The sequence below is a fragment of the Daucus carota genome, chromosome 2 (genome assembly GCF_001625215.2).
Source record: "Daucus carota subsp. sativus chromosome 2, DH1 v3.0, whole genome shotgun sequence".
Lineage (NCBI taxonomy): Eukaryota > Viridiplantae > Streptophyta > Magnoliopsida > Apiales > Apiaceae > Daucus > Daucus carota.
Window position 1 is genome coordinate 53,804,659 of NC_030382.2, and position 22,433 is coordinate 53,827,091.

At 33.5% G+C, this 22,433-nt stretch overlaps 2 protein-coding genes across 3 annotated transcripts; both read right to left on the reverse strand.

Moving 5' to 3' along the window:
* Positions 1–393: 393 nt before the first annotated feature.
* Positions 394–3,782, reverse strand: LOC108209126 (protein LIGHT-DEPENDENT SHORT HYPOCOTYLS 10). Of its 2 annotated transcripts, none has more exons than XM_017379876.2 (2): positions 2,965–3,782; positions 394–682 (listed from the first exon to the last, which is right to left on the reverse strand). In XM_017379876.2, the coding sequence occupies exon 1, from the start codon at positions 3,707–3,709 to the stop codon at positions 3,008–3,010; it is 702 nt and encodes a 233-aa protein (XP_017235365.1). In that variant the 5' UTR covers positions 3,710–3,782; the 3' UTR covers positions 394–682; positions 2,965–3,007. The 2 variants fall into 2 exon arrangements, with proteins under 2 accessions (XP_017235365.1, XP_063944298.1); XM_064088228.1 differs by lacking the exon at positions 394–682 and adding an exon at positions 720–743.
* Positions 3,783–6,296: 2,514 nt separating this feature from the next.
* On the reverse strand, positions 6,297–16,174 carry LOC108209125 (serine/threonine-protein phosphatase BSL1). The gene is made up of 21 exons (XM_017379875.2): positions 15,750–16,174; positions 15,585–15,645; positions 15,190–15,268; positions 15,020–15,099; positions 14,840–14,934; positions 14,445–14,544; positions 13,724–13,793; positions 12,838–12,939; positions 12,545–12,626; positions 12,266–12,436; positions 11,806–11,935; positions 10,693–10,891; positions 10,440–10,607; positions 10,103–10,341; positions 8,735–8,819; positions 8,547–8,645; positions 8,276–8,475; positions 8,038–8,113; positions 7,102–7,237; positions 6,890–7,029; positions 6,297–6,762 (listed from the first exon to the last, which is right to left on the reverse strand). Exons 1-21 carry the CDS (start codon positions 15,952–15,954, stop codon positions 6,679–6,681), a joined length of 2,601 nt encoding a protein of 866 aa, XP_017235364.1. The 5' UTR covers positions 15,955–16,174; the 3' UTR covers positions 6,297–6,678.
* Between the last annotated feature and the right edge of the window lie 6,259 nt (positions 16,175–22,433).

The following is a 22,433-nucleotide window of genomic DNA, read 5'->3' on the forward strand; positions in this document are numbered from 1 at the left end:
TGGACTGTTGTCTTTTGAAAATCTGAGATACCAATTAGACTGCTACACTTTTTGAAGCCCTTCTGAGTTCTGGCTCTCTTATTAATTAGCATTTCAATTAGGTGTTTCAGTTCTACCTACCAGACATATGTATGAGCATCAGGCATCAGCTGCTTTGTACATGTTCCTCAAGAAAGCAAGGAATCCAAACCCTTACTTAAACGGTTTTTCTATGGTGTTCCCACGGACACATGCTAAGCGCGGAAATTTTTGTGTTTAGATCATTTTGATTGACTCCTACTTCTTAATAATGGTGGACTCCCTGCAAATACACCAACAACACCAATCAAAATGATCTAAATACAAAAATTTATGCGCTTAGCATGTGCTCATGGACACACACTAGACAAACCCTTACTTAAATACTAAAATTGAACTAGAATATTTAGTTTACAGTATCATATAGTTCTACATGCAGATGATTAAAATGACAGACCTACATTTAGGACGGATCGACTAGCATCAATGTTATACATATTTGGTTTTGAAAAGCAGCTAGCTACACTATAAATACTTGAATCTGTTTCATCTGCGACTGCGAGGGAGTGAAGAATGAAAGCACATTTGCGAATCTGTAATTTTTTCTTACTTTGACACTTGGCGTCCGTCTTACCCAGAGCTAGCTGCAGATCAAATGCGACTCCTGCAGCCAATACATTTCAGATACGAAAAACACGGAGTGACTTAACTAAGCAGCTCTATATCTACACAAACACATGCAACTATCTTTAAACTCTGTCAACACGTACTTACAATGAGTACTGATAGACTCATAGACACACATACCAAATTACCAACATATAAAAATACAACGTACAGGATCAGAGTTATATGTATACAATTGTTTGGTCAATTTAAATTCTGAAATTTATTCAATTGTGGTATGGAGCCAGTACTATTTAAAGGGTGAAGTACAAATATATATATAGAATGCATATAGCGGTAGCATCCACGTTCATCATCAATAAAGCCTGTTCTAAAAATATCTGAATTCCTTGATGAAAAGTGCTGTCTTGTTAATAATGAGGTCGTTATATTCGAGATCAACCATTGGAAGTAGCTCGTTGCCGATTTGGCAATGGAGCGTAGACGACAACTAATCAACGTAGCAGAGACCAAGGAACTTAAATAAATAAAGATTTACCCGGCAGCTTTTTATCCCACATATTTTAATCAATATTAAATTTTATATTAAAGATAAATTTATATTGGGGTAATATGTTATTTTTAGTATATATTTTATAATTAATAAACATGAGTGGATTAATATAATTTTATTTAATATGTTATATAAGCGGTTCTTAATAATTCAATTTATTAAAGACTAATTAAAAAATTTCCTCAATTGATATGTTTAAATGAACTAATATAAGGAGGTGCTTAGGGTCCAAATTCCGAATGACCACAGAACAACTTTTAGTTTCCATTATGTGTGTGTGTTTGTGTCATTATTTCATAAAAAATTTATCTTTTAATTTATACATTCATGTAGAGAAACATCTGATAATATTTTAAATTTTTATAAATATTTTGAAATTAATCATACTATTATATATATAATTTGATTCTGACATAGAATACCAATCATACATAATTTACATAAACAATTTAGTACTTAAAATTTAAATAAAAAACTTTATTTTAGAATTTGATAATTATGTTGTAGAACTATTTTAGACAAGAGAAATGATATTTGAACCTTATAAGTTATACCACCTTAACTCTTCTTATTCCAACTCCATACGCTTCTCCAACCAAATGCGCCGTAAAATTACAGGATTAGAAAGACTGCTAAGCGTACCAGACGTTAAAAATAAGAAAAATGTTTGGTTGTATACAAAAACATGTACATAATGATATATAATGAGTTTTAATTGGAATGGACCCATGTATTTACATTAACAATTCAATTAACAACCCTACAAATCACTTGCCACGAGACATCGTTCAAGGAGGAAAATGTGTTGTAAGTCTACACGAACATATATATGTTAGATGTCTATGCTATCTTAATTATTATCAATTAGCCATAAGTGTGAGGGCTTTTTGATTGCTAAATCAATTTGGGGCTTGTTTTATTATTAACAACCCATCGAAGAGAACGGTGCATAGAGGAACCGATCAAAGAGACAAAGAATATTTGCGGTCGATTTTGACCTTGCTTGTTAAATTTATGTTAGTCGGTTTTTCTTTTTGCAGCGAATTCTACAAGTGAACTTGTTATCTCCATTGCATCTTTATATCAACATTAAATGGATGTTTTCCTATGTATACAGCTAATTGTTTATTGAATGAAAATGCAATTGGTGAGAGTATTTTGTTTTGACCACAGTAAGCACTAGAAACGAATTTATAAAGAGAAATTATATGCTTGTATGATCGAAATTTATCCAATTAAATATAGTATATGATGCGCAGGAAATTATGATTTGTATGGTGCAGGTATGAAATGGCCAATCCGTAGGTAGCATGCACAAGATCATGGAGAATCCACACATATCCAAAACGAGAAAAAAGTAAAAATTTATTCAAATATACTATTCATTTTTTTAACCACATTATAATACAATAAATTAAACAGTATTTTGCATGATATGAGAGAGAGAGAGAGTACTGGAAAAAAAGAACAGGAATAATCATCAATCATGGCTAGAGTAAACCGTTTTAAGGGTGTGATCTATTCTATAATCTCCTGTTTTACTTTCTTCGATATTTCACAAACCAGATCGGCAGAAATATAGATCATAAGTAATCATTTAGGGTTACTACTGATTAATTTGTGTTTGTATTAGGGTTTTGAATCACAGAGAATAACTGTTGGGTTCCGTAATAACAGCTAAGTTGAAACTTATTAAATCATTAATGGAGAATAAAAAGTAGCTTCTAATTTATTTATAGAAGTTGAAGTAGTGTAGTGAAAATTACCATGATTGTTGGGGAGAAACGAAGCTGAATTAGGGATGTAACTTTAAGCCGATTGTTTGGAGAACTTAACTTCTTGTTCATTTGCCTTGCTCGGAAGCTTCCTCTTCTTCTTCTTCTTGTATGGAATTCCTCTAGCTTTAGCCTGACAATCCTTGACTTCACGTAAATAAACGCGAATAGATCCATTTCCAAACGGATTTTTGTCTTGTGATCCGCCATTCTCTTCATAGGCAGCTCTCAGGCGTCCGATGAGCGCGTCAAGGCTCCCCCAAGCTTGCCTAAGAGGACAAGTACAAGGAGCCGGAGGGTCTGGCTGTCCGTAGAAAATACACCCCAGTAAATGAACCTTTGTCTTTCCAAACTGATCTAGGTATCTAAGGAACTCAAGTACATGGTTGCAAGTACACTGTGATAGTGAGACCGGCGGCCTTTGATTTTTCAAGTACTGCCCAAAAGTGTTCCAATCTCGACGTTTTTGTGACTCATACCTACTCAAAGGAGCTGGAGCTGGTACTAGTTGCTGATTGTGTTCTGATCGCGTCGAGGATCCTTCCGCGAAATCCTTAGGTTTAATTTCATGAGCTGACATATTAGGTTTTTTTCGAGAATTAATTTGGGTTTGAGAAATAGGGCAGAAGAGCAAGGGGGCGGTGAAGAAGGGTGAAGGAAAAGAAACAAGTGTTGGTGCAGTGCATGGAGAAAGATGAATATCACATCTTGAGTCTACTTGAGACATTTCACTCATGGACCCTATCTTGTAAGTGCTTTTGTTCCTCACTCTCTTTAATTTTCATCACTACTCTTATGTTTTCAATTTTACTCCCCTTTAAATGACACAATATATAACCACTATCTATTGGCAACTTTTGGCTTGTCCCATAAGTAGGGTATCCTTCATTTACAATGATTTTCAGTTGCATCATACTGGCTCCTGTGATACAGCCACTCATGACATGGAATTCCCATATAATTCACAGCTAATCCAGCTGCTAACAATAAATTTATGAAAGAGACCATTCTCAGTTCTCAACAAATGTCTTTGTCTTACTGGCTTTTCAGTGTTTACTGTACATGGCCAAAAGGAGTGAAAGATCATTGATATTCTTTAAGACCTGTTGGGAAAAATATAAGCTCAAAAACAAACTTTGAGACTGCATGTACACATGCATTCAGGGACAAAATATTTCTGATTCTTCACATGTATATGATAAGTTCCTTACCAACCGGTGGGAGTGTGAGGGTACTTGTGTGATTTTATAACTTTTATGGTCAACTTTTTTTAACAGCTTACTGTTGTCGCATATAGAAAGTTCAAATATCTGGGGTCCAGAATACACTTAACCACTTTAATTTAATTACTTCATTTTATTAGCAATACGCGTTTGATTAGAAGGCGATCTAGAGAGAAATCTTTGGATCAAGCAAGTGTCGGCAGAATATTACTAAATTAATGTATCGGATGAGAAAAAGGTAGAAGACCACAATCGAGATGCGTCAATTGTATATGTGCAACAAATCATGAATTATGAAATATTTAAATGGCGTTAATCACCTTTGATTATCTTTATTATGCATAGGTTTTAAGCACTAAATACGAGGCACGGTTGATCAAATGACAAGACCGAAGAATACTTTGCTTAATAATAATAGAGTACTGAGAGGTATCAGATGAATGGAGCTAGGCTATGATTCAAAATTTGCTTGGCAATGTCTTTGATGATGGGTCCGACCCATCAGTGTTGAGTCTTTGCTCCATAATGCTGTTTGAGGTACAACTTTGGACAGTTCCTTTATTTTTATTTTGTTTTCCAACCCATTCGCGATGTGAATTTTTGTTTTTTGATTTCAACCCTAGACTTGAAATGCTATCTAGTATACACGTAATAATGCACTCGATTGTTCAAGCATTACCTTGGTAGATTTGATCTCGTGTAATCATGCAACACCTTTCCTCCACAAAAGTTTATTCCTTGCCTCGTGAATTATTTCGAATACCGTGTCTCGTTTTTCTCCATATTACGAAAATGGTATTAAAACTAAAGCATTTTGTTTCCAAATTAAGATTATTATTTATGCATGCAGCTGGGCACCTTTTCATGGAAATCGAAAAAATTGAGGAATTACTTTTTAAACGAAAAAATCTGATCAATATTGTATTTCAATATTAATCGATATTATCTTTCAATAATATTCACAATATGAAAGTCATTCTGTCCAAAAAAAATTTATATCGATGTGATGTGAGGGGCCGTTGGAACTCAAAATTTATTATGTACCCAATATTAATATATAAGTTCATAAGATTCACTTGCTCAAAAAAAAAACTTATAATGATATTAAAAAATCATGATGCCATTTAATCAAACTTTGAATCTCGGACAAAATAATGTACACTCAGATAAAGTTATATAAGCATAAACCGAGAAATAATGTATTTCAATAATTAGTTTCCAGTGTCTTGTACTAAATATATTAATTATGGAATCCAATGATGTTATGTTCGCTTTTGTGGACATCTTGAAATTGAAATTATATTCTATTTGAAAGACTATTACTGCATGATTAATATATAGTCTTTCTTTTTTCTGTATTTCAATATTTCAAAAAGTGTGAACTGTGAACTACTACTCCTACAAATTTCTCCGATTGATTTTTTGATACTATTCCTTGCAACAACAAAAGTAAAAGATATAATGATGTAGTATATAATATTTATATGCTGTCAACAATATCACAAGTTCCTTTACCATTAAATAAATGAAAATCCGTACACCTACAATGCATTATTATTTTGAAATGTAATACCCATGACAAAAAAGAACATCACATCAAATAAATATAAGCATTTATCCTTACTTTCTTAGTTGGTGGATGATCGTGGTAGTGTTGGTGAAACTGCGTACAAGAAGCTTCCACACTAAATTCTGTATGACGTCAAATTACTGACTTCTAAACGATTGTCTACTTTAATTTAATATCATGTGCAATATGATATTTAAGCACGGTATAAATTCTGTATTTATTTGGAAATTCTGTGAAGGTGCTGCTACAGTTGAAAACTGACCAAAAAACATAAGCCACACCCTTGGCGCTTTGTTGAAGATTTCTTTCATAAACCCAGAAACAATCTCCGATGTGTCTATTGTATTACTGACGTGAATTCGACTGAAATTATACAGCCCATCTCTTCTAATTTCTGCTAAATATAAACCAAATCAATTACAATATACAATAGACAACTCGAGGGCTACCTCTCCCTCAACCACAGAACATATCTAAACTTAAACTTACCTAGCAGTCTAGCGCAGTCTTTACCACTAAATGAGAGAGAATTTAATTAATCAATTTAATCGATCAATACATAAATTACAATACACAACCCAAGGGGTACCCAACTACAGACCATATCTAAACTAATACTTACTTCCCTAGCCATCACTTTCGCTGGCATGTTATACATACAAGTAATAATATGTAAGCAGTACGACAAATAATAGTCACCATACACCTCTAATGGCTCTGTTGGTTCCCTGTGACACATCTTTACACTCCCCTTATATACATAAAAACTTCTCTCGACTTGACCCTCAAAATCAGAAAGGATGCATGTAGTTCAAGGCGATAAATCCTTCTGGTTGACAGTAAAAAGGAACTATAGTGCAAATACAGGACAAGAAATTTCACATAAAAACTGTTGAAAAGGATTGAACAATTTTAAATATATGCAAGTGAATCCCGATCAAGGTTAGGCTGGGGACGCCCTCTGGTAGGAGTTGGCGGTCTTTGAATGTTTAATTCCTGAAAAAGTAATACATGTTAATAATAATAAATAATCAAGCAGAATAAACCTTGTAACCCAGCATTTCTTGTTAATTGGGTCTTCAGTTAAATGTCAGTAGATGCATGATAGCAATAAGAATTTTACCTGCATCCATGTGTCATCCGTCCCCCTTTCTGGAGATGTCTCTGGTGAGTGCATGGAAGGTGGCAAGGGATGAATCAATTTAGGCACAATCATTAATCCTCTACCAACTACCAGTATAGCTCCAGCATTGTTGGCGGTGCCTGAATGCATATTTTGATTTAGACACAAACTTCGCCTCTAGTTAGAAGTAAAAAAGAAGAATAACTACTTGCCACAATAGTTTGTAGCTGAGAATAGAGTGATCAACTGTCCCTGAGCAAACCGTTCAAACCCATCCATTACACATTCATGGGCTCTTATTATTAGCTGTAACTTGTTCCTCTTACAGAATTCTGTGACCCTATCAGGCTGCAAGAAGAGACCGTGTATAATTGGATAACTTACAGCAAGGTTACAAGAATATATAACAAGGTTCGAGCTCACCCACAAATTAGTTGTTTAATAAACAAACGAAATTGCCCCCAAAAGGGAGTGTCCAATACAGTTACAACTACAGAACCATTTCCTTGCAAAGGACACAATAACAAAGGAACTTTTGATCGATAGTATTACTATTACATACATATTAACATATTGCTGATCAGACCAAATTCGTTCAGAAATATAACCAGCCATGTATCAGTATTCAGTTCTGATAATAAGTAAAAACTTTCCAACTAGCAGATTCATTTGATTTTATACCTAGTAGTCTAGGACATAGCTATGTCTTTGATCTGTTGTCGTTCTCATTTTATCTCTTATATCCATTTTACTCAAATCGTTTAATTTAATATCATGTATATCTGACTGCTCAAAAAGGGTAAAGTTTTGTCCATTCCTAAATATGAAGGGCATGGTACATTGACAGCAGAAAGAACATGCCCTGTCCACCAGCTATCATATACATTATAACAAAACAGCTACTTTACAGGATCCGGGCACATCAACTATTGCTTATGTATCAGCATTGACAAGTACAAATATTTTTAGTTTTTCTTTATCTAGATAACTAACTTGTGCAGTAGGATTTATAATAGATTTTCAAGAAATATACATATCATGCATCTGGCACTTCACAGCAAATAGCAGACATTGTACTCATACTCATAGACAAAGATATCGAACCAATAATGTGTTTCGAAGTCACAAGGAAATAACAGCACACATACCCCAAATGTGACGAGGCCAGGCCCCCTGGGGTTGGGTCTCAAGCCTTCAACACTATCATTTTCTGTGGGATCAGACCTGCACAAAACATAGATATTTTTTGGGGGTGGGGAGGGCAGAGGTTAAACTTTATTAAAACAAATAAGTTGTGGTGAACAGGGCTGCCGTGCAACTAAGGCACCAATCATACGGGGGGAAACACCTAAAGCAGCAGATAAAGTGATGAAACTGAAAACATACCACAACAAATCCATTAAGATTAGAGATCCGGCATCCATGGTTATGGGTCTCTTTAGGTTCTCTATCTGTTCTACTGAATGTATTGATCTCCCTATGCCTCCATGCATACATATGATCTTCTTCTCAATAAGGGCTGCAAGTGGAAGATAGTTAAAAAGCTGATTGAATCGCGTCCATGCCCAAATTCCATCACGTTCACCCTGAAAATCCATTTACTATTAGAGAATTATATAGCAGATAAGAAAAAAAAAAAAAAACCTACACATCATACCATTCTCTCGATGCATTCCAGACGGAAACCAAAAAGTGCATTTATATCCGAAGCCTCGTGATTCCCTCGTATTAAGTGAACATTCTCAGGATACTCGATCTGGATATTATATCAACAGCAAATATCATTAAATGAGGTAGCATTGAGGAAAATAACCAAGTACTAGAATTGTCAAAGTAGAAGCTTGCCTTTAATGCAAGGAGCAGAGTGATAGTCTCCAAGCTGTGTTGTCCTCGATCAACATAATCCCCAAGAAACAAATAATCAATGTAACTGGAGAAAGGAAAATACTATTAGTAACCAATAAGCAGTAACTATCCAATGAAGGATAACAAAGCTTGTTATTCCCAATTACCATTATTACGTGCTTCTCAAAGCACTAAATAACTGTAATGTAAAACTTCTGTGCGACCGTTCCGCATCAAAACATTCGGGACAAAGTGCAGCATATAAACTCAAGTCCAACTATTAAGGGCGTTCTGTGGGCTTGTGGATTACATAAGTTTGTCGCCTTTGTACTGGTGGACTTGAGCTTAATAAAATTACATTCAATGGTCCAGAAAAATTCAATTCTTTCTTTTCATTGATGTTTTCCTTTATGTGGATTCGGGATAGACTTAATTTTGCAACTTGGGCTAAGGGTTTGGCCTCGATAGGGTTGTTAGATGTATTTAAGTATATTACAGTATAGCTATCCATTAGAACACATTCCTATCGAAGGAAAAGGAAAGAAGAAAACATACCATGACCATAGCATTAATAAATAACAACTTATAGCTATCATCATTAGAACACATTCCTATAAAAGGGAAAGGAAATATAATCTACTATGGTCATAACAACAATCCATAACACATATAAGCTCAGCCGAGAAGACAGTGTAGCCTTCAAAATGACATACTTCTGTAACCATTCGAAAAGTTATGGCTTCTTAGAGAACTTGAAATTCAATTGAAATTTTGGATTTGGTACAACTGACACATTTAAAGAAAATAAAAGAAAACTGGATCTAGAACTGATTCAGTTCCAAGAAATTCAATTATAAGCATTGACAAGTCGAAATGACAAATCAATTTATTTGAAATGGATTTCTACTTCTCAAACACAAACTTATTTATTTAAAAATTACAATGAACCGTTTTTTATTTTTAAGGAGGGAATTCAATTTTGTAACATACTTATTTATCAAGCATGAACTGCCACCCTTAACTGTTTTAAACAGTGTATTTTTAAAATCTGAGGACCATCAGATGTTTAAGGAGTACTAATTTTGTCAATTTAATTTGTGGTGATGGACTTCATCGCAGGTCTGGTCAACATCAATAGTTACACCAGCTTTTCCAAATCTGAGGTGGTCTCCCTAAGAATATATGATCTGAGCTTGAGCTTTTGGAGCCACAATGACAATTAAACCTATCATGATTGATACCAACTTTAAATTTAATCATACAGATCTGAACTGTGCTGATATAAAATGGAATACAGTTACTAATTCTATTATCTAAAAATACAGCATACAGGATAAAAGCTTGCAAGAACTTCACTTTCAAACTTACGTTATATCATCTGCGGTAGAAGGACTTCCATATTCATCAAATAATCGCATCAGATCCCCAAATTGGCCATGAAGGTCACCAAACAATTTGATGGGAGCTTTTAATTTAAGAACTGTAGGCTCATGCATAAAAATTTGTTCAGCCGCATAACAAAGCTCGCCCACTTCATAAGCATCTAGAAAAAACCTCCTATCAACAGGAGGTTTCCAATTTTGAGGCCTAAGCAATGTAGATATGACCTGTACAAGAGAAAATATGGTTTAAATAATGCAAACATATACAACTTCTCTACAAAAAGAAGAGAGGAAAACACAAAGCAAATTGATATGTTGCTTGCCTTTTTATGCAGACCTTGAGGAGATTTCTGCCTCGTAAACTTTTTTGTAGGCTGCGATAGATCATTATTCAACGGAACAATCCGCCTACTTTCATTCTCAAAGTGCTCCAAAGATAACTGCCTTACCATCCCACCTAGACTTCCTACAGTCTCTTTGGCAACCACCACCTGTAGAATCAGGAAAATGAGGAATCTCTTAAGCTTTTATACAAACAAAATCATCTCTCAGAATCGAAATGCACAAGATCCGTACAGCTCTAGGGTGCAGGCGCACATCTGCTTCTGTATCACTAAAATCTGACGTGGTCTTGTCAGCTTGTGAGTTGTTAGCTGACACACTTGTTTCTTCAGGACTATTTAATGAAGATTGTGCAGCTTGCCACATGGCATTAGCAACATTGGCTTCTGCAGCAGAAGCCTCGGCCAGTTTCGTCATAGAACTTTTATCCATGCTGGCAAAAATGAATATTTACAATGATTAGAGAAATTGAGTTAACATTCTTTGACGATCTCACTTTAAGCATAAAGATTCAAGGTAATAACTGTGATTTTCAGCCGAGACAATAAATGTGGTTGAGGATATGTGTGTGTGTGTGTGTGTGTGTGTGTGTGTGTGTGTGTGTTTCTGTGTGATTCTTTTCAAGTCGATACTATAATTTGCTACTATACAATAAAGTTTAACCGATAGATCACATTGATACGTATATAAATATGTGATTCATTTTAAGTCGATACCATCATTTGCTACTCTATAATAGATATAAAAAGATCACATAGCGTATATGTACATATATACCATTCTTTTCAAGTTGATCCTATCAGTTGCTCCTCTAAAATATTTCTCAACCAATAGTCACATAATTACAGTGCCACCTTTGCTCTTCAGTTTTTGATCATATCAGAGTTCACTTCTGAAACAGCTCAATCTTCCTTTAAAAATTAGTCTATCAAAGTTCCAATCTGGGATGAGTACACCAATGACCCATTCTACTAAAAGGACTAAAGGAGTGAAGGATCATAGTTACAAACAATTGTCCAAATTCCTTCTTTAACACTTTGCAACTGCAACCTAGGGTTCCTAATTTGCAGGAGATGGCATTTAACGACAGGAGGGATGAGATTAAGAGCCTGGCACCCCGGGTGCAAAACACAAGAACATAGATGAAAATAGAGGAAAAAGAGTGAAGCAGGGATCTGCAGTTCCTGGAATCTAGTAAAGAAAATTTTCTAATGAACTAAACCATTATGCACGAATACATAGATACCATAATATAGTTAATCACAGATGTAAAATAAGCAAATGGTGAGATGAAAATGTAATAAAGTCAAGAGCTAAATATGCAAAAACTGTAACAAAAAAGATTACCTTGAACCACTAGAAGACAGGGAGCTATCTAGATTCCTATTTGAGGCCCTCTCCGAAATTGAAGCCGGAGAATTAAATTCAGAATGAGCTGGTGAGTCCTCTGCAACTAGAAAATCATCTAACACCACATCTGTGCCATGAAATGTAAAGAATTTTGTTATGTCAAAATAGAAGGAAAATTTAAGCACCTTCGATCTGTGTAAATGGAAGCCAGCAAAGCAAAAGAGAATTCATGCACAAGATTTAGAACTGTTGAAATAAAATTCATAATCCGCATCTCAGAATTTTTATAACAGGTAAATAGAAGATGAAATAGTTCAAATAATGTCCAATATTATGTAAATTGTTACAGTCATGTAAAGCACTTGTAAAGGTCTGCAGAAAAGAAGAATTAATCAATTACGTGTGCTGATTTTAGAAATAAACTATTCAACAATTGTACTTAATTGTAAGCCCATACCTCCTCTGAGTCCACCATAAACATATACTTGAGTATCAACAGATGCAGCAGCATGGCGACAGCGACGTAAGAGTTCTAAAGAAGGATCTGGCTCAGCCTGCCCCTTGCTGGGCTGTGAAGATGTTACCAGTCCATTTCTATCCAACCAAACTCCGGCAGCAGTATCAAGTACTTCATAACATAATTTCTTTCATAAGAGAATGCTTCAGGATTTACAGAAGTTCATAAATAACGAGTACTGCAATTGCCAGTGTGCTTACAACCTAATTCACAGATTACCTGCAACAGCTGCTTCACCTTGAACTCCACGCCCTCCCCTTACAGAACCTCCAGTAACATGCAATCTAGCGCCCACAAAGACCTAAATGAGTTGCACAACATTAGGTATATCAGCAACAAGATCTGAACTTCAATACCAATATCGCAAATCTAATGCCAACACCACAGGAAACCTAATTACCAAAAGTCTACACCTCCAGAGCTTCGACGGAAAACATTAGTCCAAGAAACAAAGCAAAAACTAAAAAGAGAGGAGTGGCAAAGAAAGTTGGAAATGTGCCACCAACACTTACAGCAGCATGCTGATATCTTGAAGAAGGAGACACGCCAGGTGCAAGAGTCCATTCCCACTGGCCATTTCTATTAATGCGCAGTCCATAAGCGTCAGATAGTGGCTGTAGTTGCACATACATACCAGTATTATGAATTTACATAAAAGCATGCAAATATTTAAGCATACAAGAATTTTAATATTACAATACCACAAGCAGATTCAACAGAAAAAGGTTTATGGAAGGAAGGACTCTGTTCAATTGAACCTTTTTTTTCTTATATTCACCAACTTTGACAATCTAATGGCTAGATGATTACCTGTTCATTTAATCAATGCTCATATTTGGGTACATCTTGTGTGGATATGTTTTTTTATTTCATTTTCTTGTAATTGTATTGCTTATTTGCAAGACTCTTCAATCTCATTTCCCACTAAACTGATCGATTTCCTTATCAATAAAGTGAATATTAATCTCTTGAAATTGAAAGTACAGGCAATTTTAAAGAGTAAGAAAGTATTACTTTAGAAGGCAACTTCTACAGTGTTATATAATTCTTCCATTAATTTGTTTATCAATGGTTAAATTCAAGTGGGCTTCAATTTCTATTAACACTGGGGACAAACATCTGAAAATGAAGTCTAAACTAACTACATTTTATTCATGGTTCAACTTTTGATTGGTTGATTGAGCCACTGCAAATACTTATGAAAGTGTCTTGTGAATAAAAATTGGAATAAGATGGTAAACCAAATGAGGAAGAAGTATTAATTAAATCTAGTCACAATTGAAGGAAGAAACATTGGGGGTTATTGACAAAAAAAGAATGCACAGGACCTCTACCTAATAGAATATGACAGTGTACAAATTCATAATTTAAGAATCCCATAAGCATATAAGACCTTACCGTGCCTGTTATGTCTCTTCCCCCACAAAGCAAAAGCATACCATCCGAGCGAGAACTGGCTGTTGCATAACTACATGGGGAAATGTAAATTATAAATTCTAAAACTGAACTCAAATAGGTGTTAATATTTTTAGAACATATATTAACTGAATTTAATGAATACTGATTAATAATAACTTGCTAATTTAGATGCCTTGAGATTCTAATTCTTATGTTTTTTATAAAAGCAATGCCTGGTAAAATTATCTTTGCCACTTGGGACAGAATAATTGCTCCCAAATTTTAGTTTATTTCAAGGGAATCAACACTCCTGGTGGCAGTTTGGGATTATATAGTCCTCTCAAATTAACAAAAGGATAGTCAAATTGCCCATAAAATGATTAAAGGATAATTCATAGGAAAACAGAATGATAATGCTAAAACAATTAAGGCAAATAAGAAAAGAACAAATGGTACTACTACAAAAAAAAATACTATACAGTGTGGAATTATGATTCTGTTCTAGACAATAACCTACTTTTTTTAAGCACAACAGAAGTTAATTTTATCAAAGATCTCCATGCTGGTTCAAAATTTTGATGACGTAATAAGAAACCCATGGTCAAGTAAAACATCAAGGTATACACTAAGATGCCTCCAAACCAATATAATGGAATTAATACAACTTTGCGTCGAAAACCATAGGCACTTAAAGAATCTGTCATATTAAAATATAACTCACATCCTAGCCGAAGGTGTATTGCCCACTGGACTGAGCTTCTGCCATGCATATGGTTTCTGAGCAGTATCCAAGGCCCAGGCATCTGACAGCACTCTTTTTCCTGATGAAAATAATATTTACTTCTAGGCAGGTAACTAGATAAGGTATATTATAGACGTCAAAAGAAATTGCTGAGATGATGTTTACAAATTACATTTATGCATACGATAAATATTGCACTAATTGGAAAGATGCTGACACAATTTTGGTTTACAGCTAACTTTTCTCAACTATTCTCACAGAAAAAGAAATGCAAAAGTAAATTGAAGTCGAATGTTGATATAAATCAGTCTATCTAGTGGAATTTATACATTCTAGCTTTTACAACAAATGAGTAAAAGCCAGACTGAACTTACCGTCACTACCGCTAACAGTAACAAGATATCTCTGAGCAACCAAGTCCATTACATGACCGTATCTAGGACCAGGACCTTCTCCTTGAACAACAATTCTACATTAAATCAATAGCCAAGTGTATTCATGAAATATCCAACATCAATTAATCTGCACTTTTTTTAAATCAAAGAGTAAACTACCTATGCCATTTGTATTTGTCATTTGTCATGTCAAGAACATAAAGATCATCAGTTGAATGACCGGAAGGACCAATTCCACCCTAGCAGTGCAAACAAAATTCTCAAACGTAAAAACCAAAAAACTTCAATATAGGAACAATATTTCTTGTAATATAAGAAGTTCTACTAACCTGAAAGCCAACCATAGTACCAACAGCAGCAGCTGTGTGTGCTGCCCTAGGTGAAGGAGGCTCACCAGATGGTTTAATTCTGTATTCAACCATAACCACAGCATCTCAATAATGTCACAGTACTTATATCTAAGAATGTAAATAAGCCAAACTATCCGTAAGCCGCTTGAGCTAAACAAGTAAAGTTGTCATATATTACTCAGCAAAAATCAATCTGGGCTCGATCTAGGTTACAGTTGAGCTGGAGTGTCAAATTACTCAACTCCTTTGGACAGCAATTTTTCGATAATCACTAATCGAACTCGAGAGCTCAGAACATTTCACTAAACGAACAATTAAAAACCGAAAAAGTTCAAATAATTTCCCTAAACGAACAAGTAAAATCCGAAACATGCCTGGTCCATTTTCTAGAGAGAACGTCATAGCAATGAACCGAATTAGTAACACCAGCCAACCCTAACCATCAAAATTCAACAACATTACAACTGATCAACAATCAAACATACAATGAACGTCTGGCAACGAAAACAAATACACAAAGAAATAATAACAACACATACTGATTCCGAAGCCGCCGCCGCCTTCAATTGCAGTAGTGCCGCCGAATAGAATAAGACGAGGACCGTGCGATTTTGTCGGAGCAATGGCAGTGAGAGTATGAGCGCACCGCGGACCAGGAGCGTCTTCGTCGGAGTCCCAAAACGACTCGAAAGTTTGATAGGTCGGCGCCGGCGATAGCCATGGCTTCCTCGAAGGAGCCGCCATCGCAATCGAGTAATTAAAATTCAAGTAACAAAAAATAAATAGAAATTATAATTAAAAAATTTGTGCAGGCACTTTAATTTGATGTTAATAGGAGCGGGCTCGAAGACGCCGGCGATTAGTGCAGTGGCGGTGTGTATGGGTGGTGTTTTAGGTGATCAAGTTTGAATGTTTTTAAATGGGGCCGGTTACATGTACACAATTGGATAGGGGAGGTAGGTGTACACCATCAGTGACTTGAAGTCACTGATGGTTTGCATTAAATGAAGTACATCAGTGACATGATCTACCGAATGTGGGAAAAATATATTAAATAGATATATCTGTGACTTCAAGTCACTAATCAGTGACTGGAAGTCACTAACATTCAGCGAAAAAGCTAAAATGACTGTACTGTCCCTCACATCTTCAGTGATATGAGATCACTGATGTTACCCTTAATATACACTAGGACAAAATCTTTTAATGCAACATCAGTGACATCAAGTCACTGATAGAAAATTCTTAATTTACACCTGCCAACAGCGTACTAACACCCCCCAACTACCTAGGACAAAATCATTTAATGCGACATTAGTGACATCAGTGTACGTTTTGTGAAGGGGTTTGTTAAAAATTTACAAAATTATCCAAACGAAACCTTACCTTTGAGATGTCGAGCTAGATTTAAGCTATATGATGGAAGTGGAGGAATACTTGTATCCTTATGGGACGACTCTTTAGAAAAGAAAATCATTATAGGTGGGGACATCCATGAGAATAGTGTTCTTGTATTATACGACGTCCCGGTGCTTTTCAAAAATCATGGAGTACCTCGCTATAGGCTCTCAATCGGATACTCTAATATTTTAGCTCTTTTCAATTAGTAATATTTGAATTTTATGTAATATTCATCTTTTCATATTTGAATTTTATGTAATATTCAACTTTTCATATTTGAATTTTATGTAATATCCTATTCAAATACAATATATAAATTTTATTGAATTTATGAAATATAATTTTCGATCACAAAGTGACGGACAAATTAGTTGTTTTTCTGGGATATTAGTGAACTTAAGCCAATGATGAAATCTTTCCAGTAGCTCCCAGGACCGGGGGGGGGGGGGGGGATGTAAGTAAAGACCATCTGTTACTTTTAAGTCACTGTTGTTTTTCTGGAATATCAGTGACCTTAAGCCACTGATGAAATCTTTCCAGTAGCTCCCAGGACCAAGGGTGGAAAAAAAATCTAAGTAAAGACCATCTGTTACTTTAAGCCACTGATGAAATCTTTCCAGTAGCTCCAAGCGTGTTCGAAAATTTTTTTAAGTAAAGAACATCAGTGACTTCAAGTCACTGTTGTTTTTCTGGGATATCAGTGACCTTAAGCCACTGATGAAATCTTTCCAGTAGCTCCAAACGTGTTCGAAAAATTTTATAAGTAAAGAACATCAGTGACTTCAAGTCACTGTTGTTTTTCTGGGATATCAGTGACCTTAAGCCATTGATGAAATCTTTCCAGTAGCTCCAAGCGTGTTCGAAAAATTTTCTAAGAAAAGAACATCAGTGACTTCAAGTCACTGTTGTTTTTCTGGGATATCAGTGACCTTAAGCCACTGATGAAATCTTTCCAGTAGCTCCAAGCGTGTTTTCTGGGATATCAGTGACTTCAAGTCACTGACATGATTTTAAGTAAAACTCAAAATCTCACTCCAAATAAAATTATTTTTTAATGAAATTTTTTTCATATCATCAAAATATATAAATCTCCACATCCGTACGGTCGGATCATACAGAAATATTTTTTACAAAATGTAAGCAGTAATACATGATAGAACACTAATTAGTAGTACAAGTCAAACCACTAGTTGACTGATAAAATCTCACTCAAAATAAAATTATTTTTTAATGAAATGTTTTTCATATCATCAAAATATATAAATCTCCACATCCGTACGGTAGGATCATCCAGAAATATTTTTTTAAAAATGTAAGCAGTAATACATGATAGAACACTAGTTAGTAGTACAAGTCAAACCACTAGTTGAATGATAAAATCTCACTCCAAATAAAATTAGTTTTTAATGAAATTTTTTTCATATCATCAAAATATATCTCCACATCCGTACGGTTGGATCATCCAGAAATGTTTTTTACAAAATGTAAGCAGTAATACATGATACTCCCTCCGTCCCAGCCAATTCTTTACGTTTGGTTTGGGCACGGAGGTTAAGAAATATGTATAAAGTAGTAGAAAAGAGGAAAATAAGTGGGTGAAGTGGTGGGACCCGTCAATTTTTAATGAATAAAAGAGAGATAGTGGAGTAAAAGTAGTGTGAAAAAGAAGTAAAAGTAGTGTGAAAAGGGAGGAAAAGTTGGGAAGTGGTGGGACCCATTGACTATTTTTGGTAAGTTTTGGAATGTAAAGAATTGGATGGGACATCCCAAAAAGGAAACTGTAAAGAACCTGGTGGGACGGAGGGAGTAGAACACTAGTTAGCAGTACAAGTCAAACCACTAATTGACTGATAAAATCTCACTCCAAATAAAATTATTTTTAAATGAAACTTTTTTCATATCATCAAAATATAAAAAATCCCACATCCGTACGGTTGGATCATCCAAAAATATTTTTTAAAAAATGTAAGCAGTAATACATGATTGAACACTAGTTAGCAGTACAAGTCAAACCACTAGTTGACTGATAAAATCTCACTCCAAATAAAATTAGTTTTTAATGAAACTTTTGCCATATCATCAAAATATATAAATCTCCACATCCGTACGGTTGAATCATCCAGAATGTTTTTTACAAAATGTAAGCAGTAATACATGATATAACACTAGTTGGCAGTACAAGTCAAACCACTAGTTGACTGATAAAATCTCACTCCAAATAAAATTATTTTTTAATGAAACTTTTTTCATATCATCAAAATATAAAAATGCCCACATCCGTACGGTTGGATTATCCAGAAATATTTTTTTAAAAATGTAAGCAGTAATACATGATAGAACACTAGTTAGTAGTACAAGTCAAACCACTAGTTGACTGATAAAATCTCACTCCAAATAAAATTAGTTTTTAATGAAACTTTTTTCATATCATCAAAATATAAAAATCTCCACATTTGTACGGTTGGATCATCTATAAATATTTTTTAAAAAATGTAAGCAGTAATACATGATAGAACACTAGTTAGTAGTACAAGTCAAACTACTAGTTGACTGTTAAACTCTCCATCCAAATAAAATTATTTTTTAATGAAACTTTTTTCATATCATAAAAATATATAAATCTCCACATCCGTACGGTTGGATCATCCAGAACTATTTTTTAAAAAATGTAAGCAGTAATACATGATAGAACACTAGTTAGCAGTACAAGTCAAACCACTAGTTGACTGATAAAATCTCACTCCAAATAAAATTATTTTTTAATGAAACTTTTTTCATATCATCAAAATATATAAGTCTCCACATCCGTACGGTTGGATCATCCATAAATATTTTTAAAAAAATGTAAGCAGTAATACAAGATAGAACACTAGTTAGTGGTACAAGTCAAACCACTAGTTGACTGATAAAATCTCACTCCAAATAAAATTATTTTTTAATGAAATTTTTTTCATATCATCAGAATATATTAATCTCCACATCCGTACGGTTGGATCATCCATAAATATTTTTTTAAAAATGTAAGCAGTAATACATGATAGAACACTAGTTAGAAGTACAAGTCAAACCAGTAGTTGACTGATAAAATCTCACTCCAAATAAAATTATTTTTTAATGAAACTTTTTTCATATCATCAAAATATATAAGTCTCCACATCCGTACGGTTGGATCATCCATAAATATTTTTAAAAAAATGTAAGCAGTAATACAAGATAGAATAGTAGTTAGTGGTACAAGTCAAACCACTAGTTGACTGTTAAAATCTCACTCCAAATAAAATTATTTTTTAATGAAATTTTTTTCATATCATCAAAATATATAAATCTCCACATCCGTACGGTTGGATCATCAATAAATATTTTTTTAAAAATGTAAGCAGTAATACATGATAGAATACTAGTTAGAAGTACAAGTCAAACCACTAGTTGACTGATAAAATCTCACTCCAAATAAAATTATTTTTTAATGAAACTTTTTTCATATCATCAAAATATAAAAATTCCCACATCCGTACGGTTGGATCATCCAGAAATAATTTTTAAAAAATGTAAGCAGTAATACATGATAGAACACTAGTTAGGAGTACAAGTCAAACCACTAGTTGACTGATAAAATCTCACTCCAAATAAAATTAGTTTTTAATGAAACATTATTCATATCATCAAAATATAAAAATCTCCACATCCGTACGGTTGGATCATCCAGAAATATTTTTTAAAAAATGTAAGCAGTAATACATGATAGAACACTAGTTAGTAGTACAAGTCAAACCACTAGTTGACTGATAAAATCTCACTCCAAATAAAATTAGTTTTTAATGAAACTTTTTTCATATCATCAAAATATAAAAATCTCCACATCTGTACGGTTGGATCATCTATAAATATTTTTTAAAAAATGTAAGCAGTAATACATGATAGAACACTAGTTAGTAGTACAAGTCAAACCACTAGTTGACTGTTAAACTCTCCATCCAAATAAAATTATTTTTTAATGAAACTTTTTTCATATCATAAAAATATATAAATCTCCACATCCGTACGGTTGGATCATCCAGAACTATTTTTTAAAAAATGTAAGCAGTAATACATGATAGAACACTAGTTAGCAGTACAAGTCAAACCACTAGTTGACTGATAAAATCTCACTCCAAATAAAAAAAAATTTAATGAAACTTTTTTCATATCATCAAAATATAAAAATCTACACATCCGTACGGTTGGATCATCCAGATTTTATCAATAATGCTATTTATGTGTATACCATCAGGGACTTTAACTCACTGGTATTATTAAAGTGTGCACCATCAGTGACTTTATATCACTGATGTTATTAATGCGGAAAGGATGTTATTAATGCGGAAAGGGTATAGTAGGAAAAAAGATTATATAGCGTACATCAGTGACTTTAAGTCACGGTATCAGTGACTTTAAGTCACTGACGTACGCTCCCAACACCGTCGATCTCAACCAACCAACGCTCACGATTTGTTGGCTGTAAATATCCGCTGTACAATTGTGTACATTTAATTTCCCCCTTTTAAATGATTTTATTTTATTTTTGGCGTTGTTTAGCGGGTATTGTCGTGTAGATAAGGTTTTCTGATAGTAGCAAACAGGGAACGGTAAAAAATTAAACTCAAAATATTACTTAGATTATCATGTAAATCGATATGAATCATAAGATTAACCAACGTAAAAATTTTGTACTAATAGCGTTTTTTAGTCGGTTTGTTTCAAATCATTAACCAATTTTATTATATTGCAATAAAAATTTTAAGTTTGAGAGATTTTTATTGCCTTCTAATTCTTTCTTTATAATGATGGGCCTTGGACCTTGTATATTCAATATAAAATTCAATGTTTAGCATGTGTCATGGACAAAATAGACAAACCTAATAGAAAAATGGAAATATGCAATTAAAGTATCCCAACTTTAGTACTAAATTTTTGGATCCTATATTGATACTAGATAAAATTTATTTACTTTAATTCTGGTTTGGTATATCACATTTAGTTTTATATTTTATTATTAAAAATTTATAAGACAAATTATTTTATATATTTAACAATAATTTTATCAAAACATTTATGTGATAATTCTTGTAATTGTTAAATATAAATCTAAATTAATCTATATAGCTTAAAAAACTTTATATTTGGTGTTGAATAATTATATAATATATTCATGTAATTACTATATTCTGTGTTGAATAAATATATAATATATTCATGTAACTACTATATTTTGGTATATAATATTTATATTTTTTTATTTTTTATTATTAAAAACATATAAGACAAATTATTTTATAAATTTAACAATAGTTTTTCTGAAGCATTTTTGTGATAATTCTTGTAATTTTTAAATACAAAACAAAATTTATTTTTACAATTTAAAAAATTTATATTTTGTGTTGAATAATTATATAATATACGTAATTACTATATTATATTTGATTCTGCTCAGGTGGATTTTTGTCCATATCCTTTATATTTTTAGTTTAGGACATGGTATATGGTATAGATAATGTAATTGAAGTTTGCTTTTTATTACTCCTCCGTCCCTCTTATTTGTCCAATTTGACTGCTGACTATTCAAATTAACTATATTTTGACTGAAATTTACATATATCATATAATCGTGAAAAATAATAAAAATTATACCTCTCGAAAGTATTTTTGGTCTATTTTAATATGCAACTTTCAGATTTAAAAATAATGAATGGATTATCTATAATGTTTAGTTAAAAAATAATAAATTTGACTTTTCGAAAAGCAAAATAGATATGTAAAAGGGGACGGGGAGTATATTAGATTTT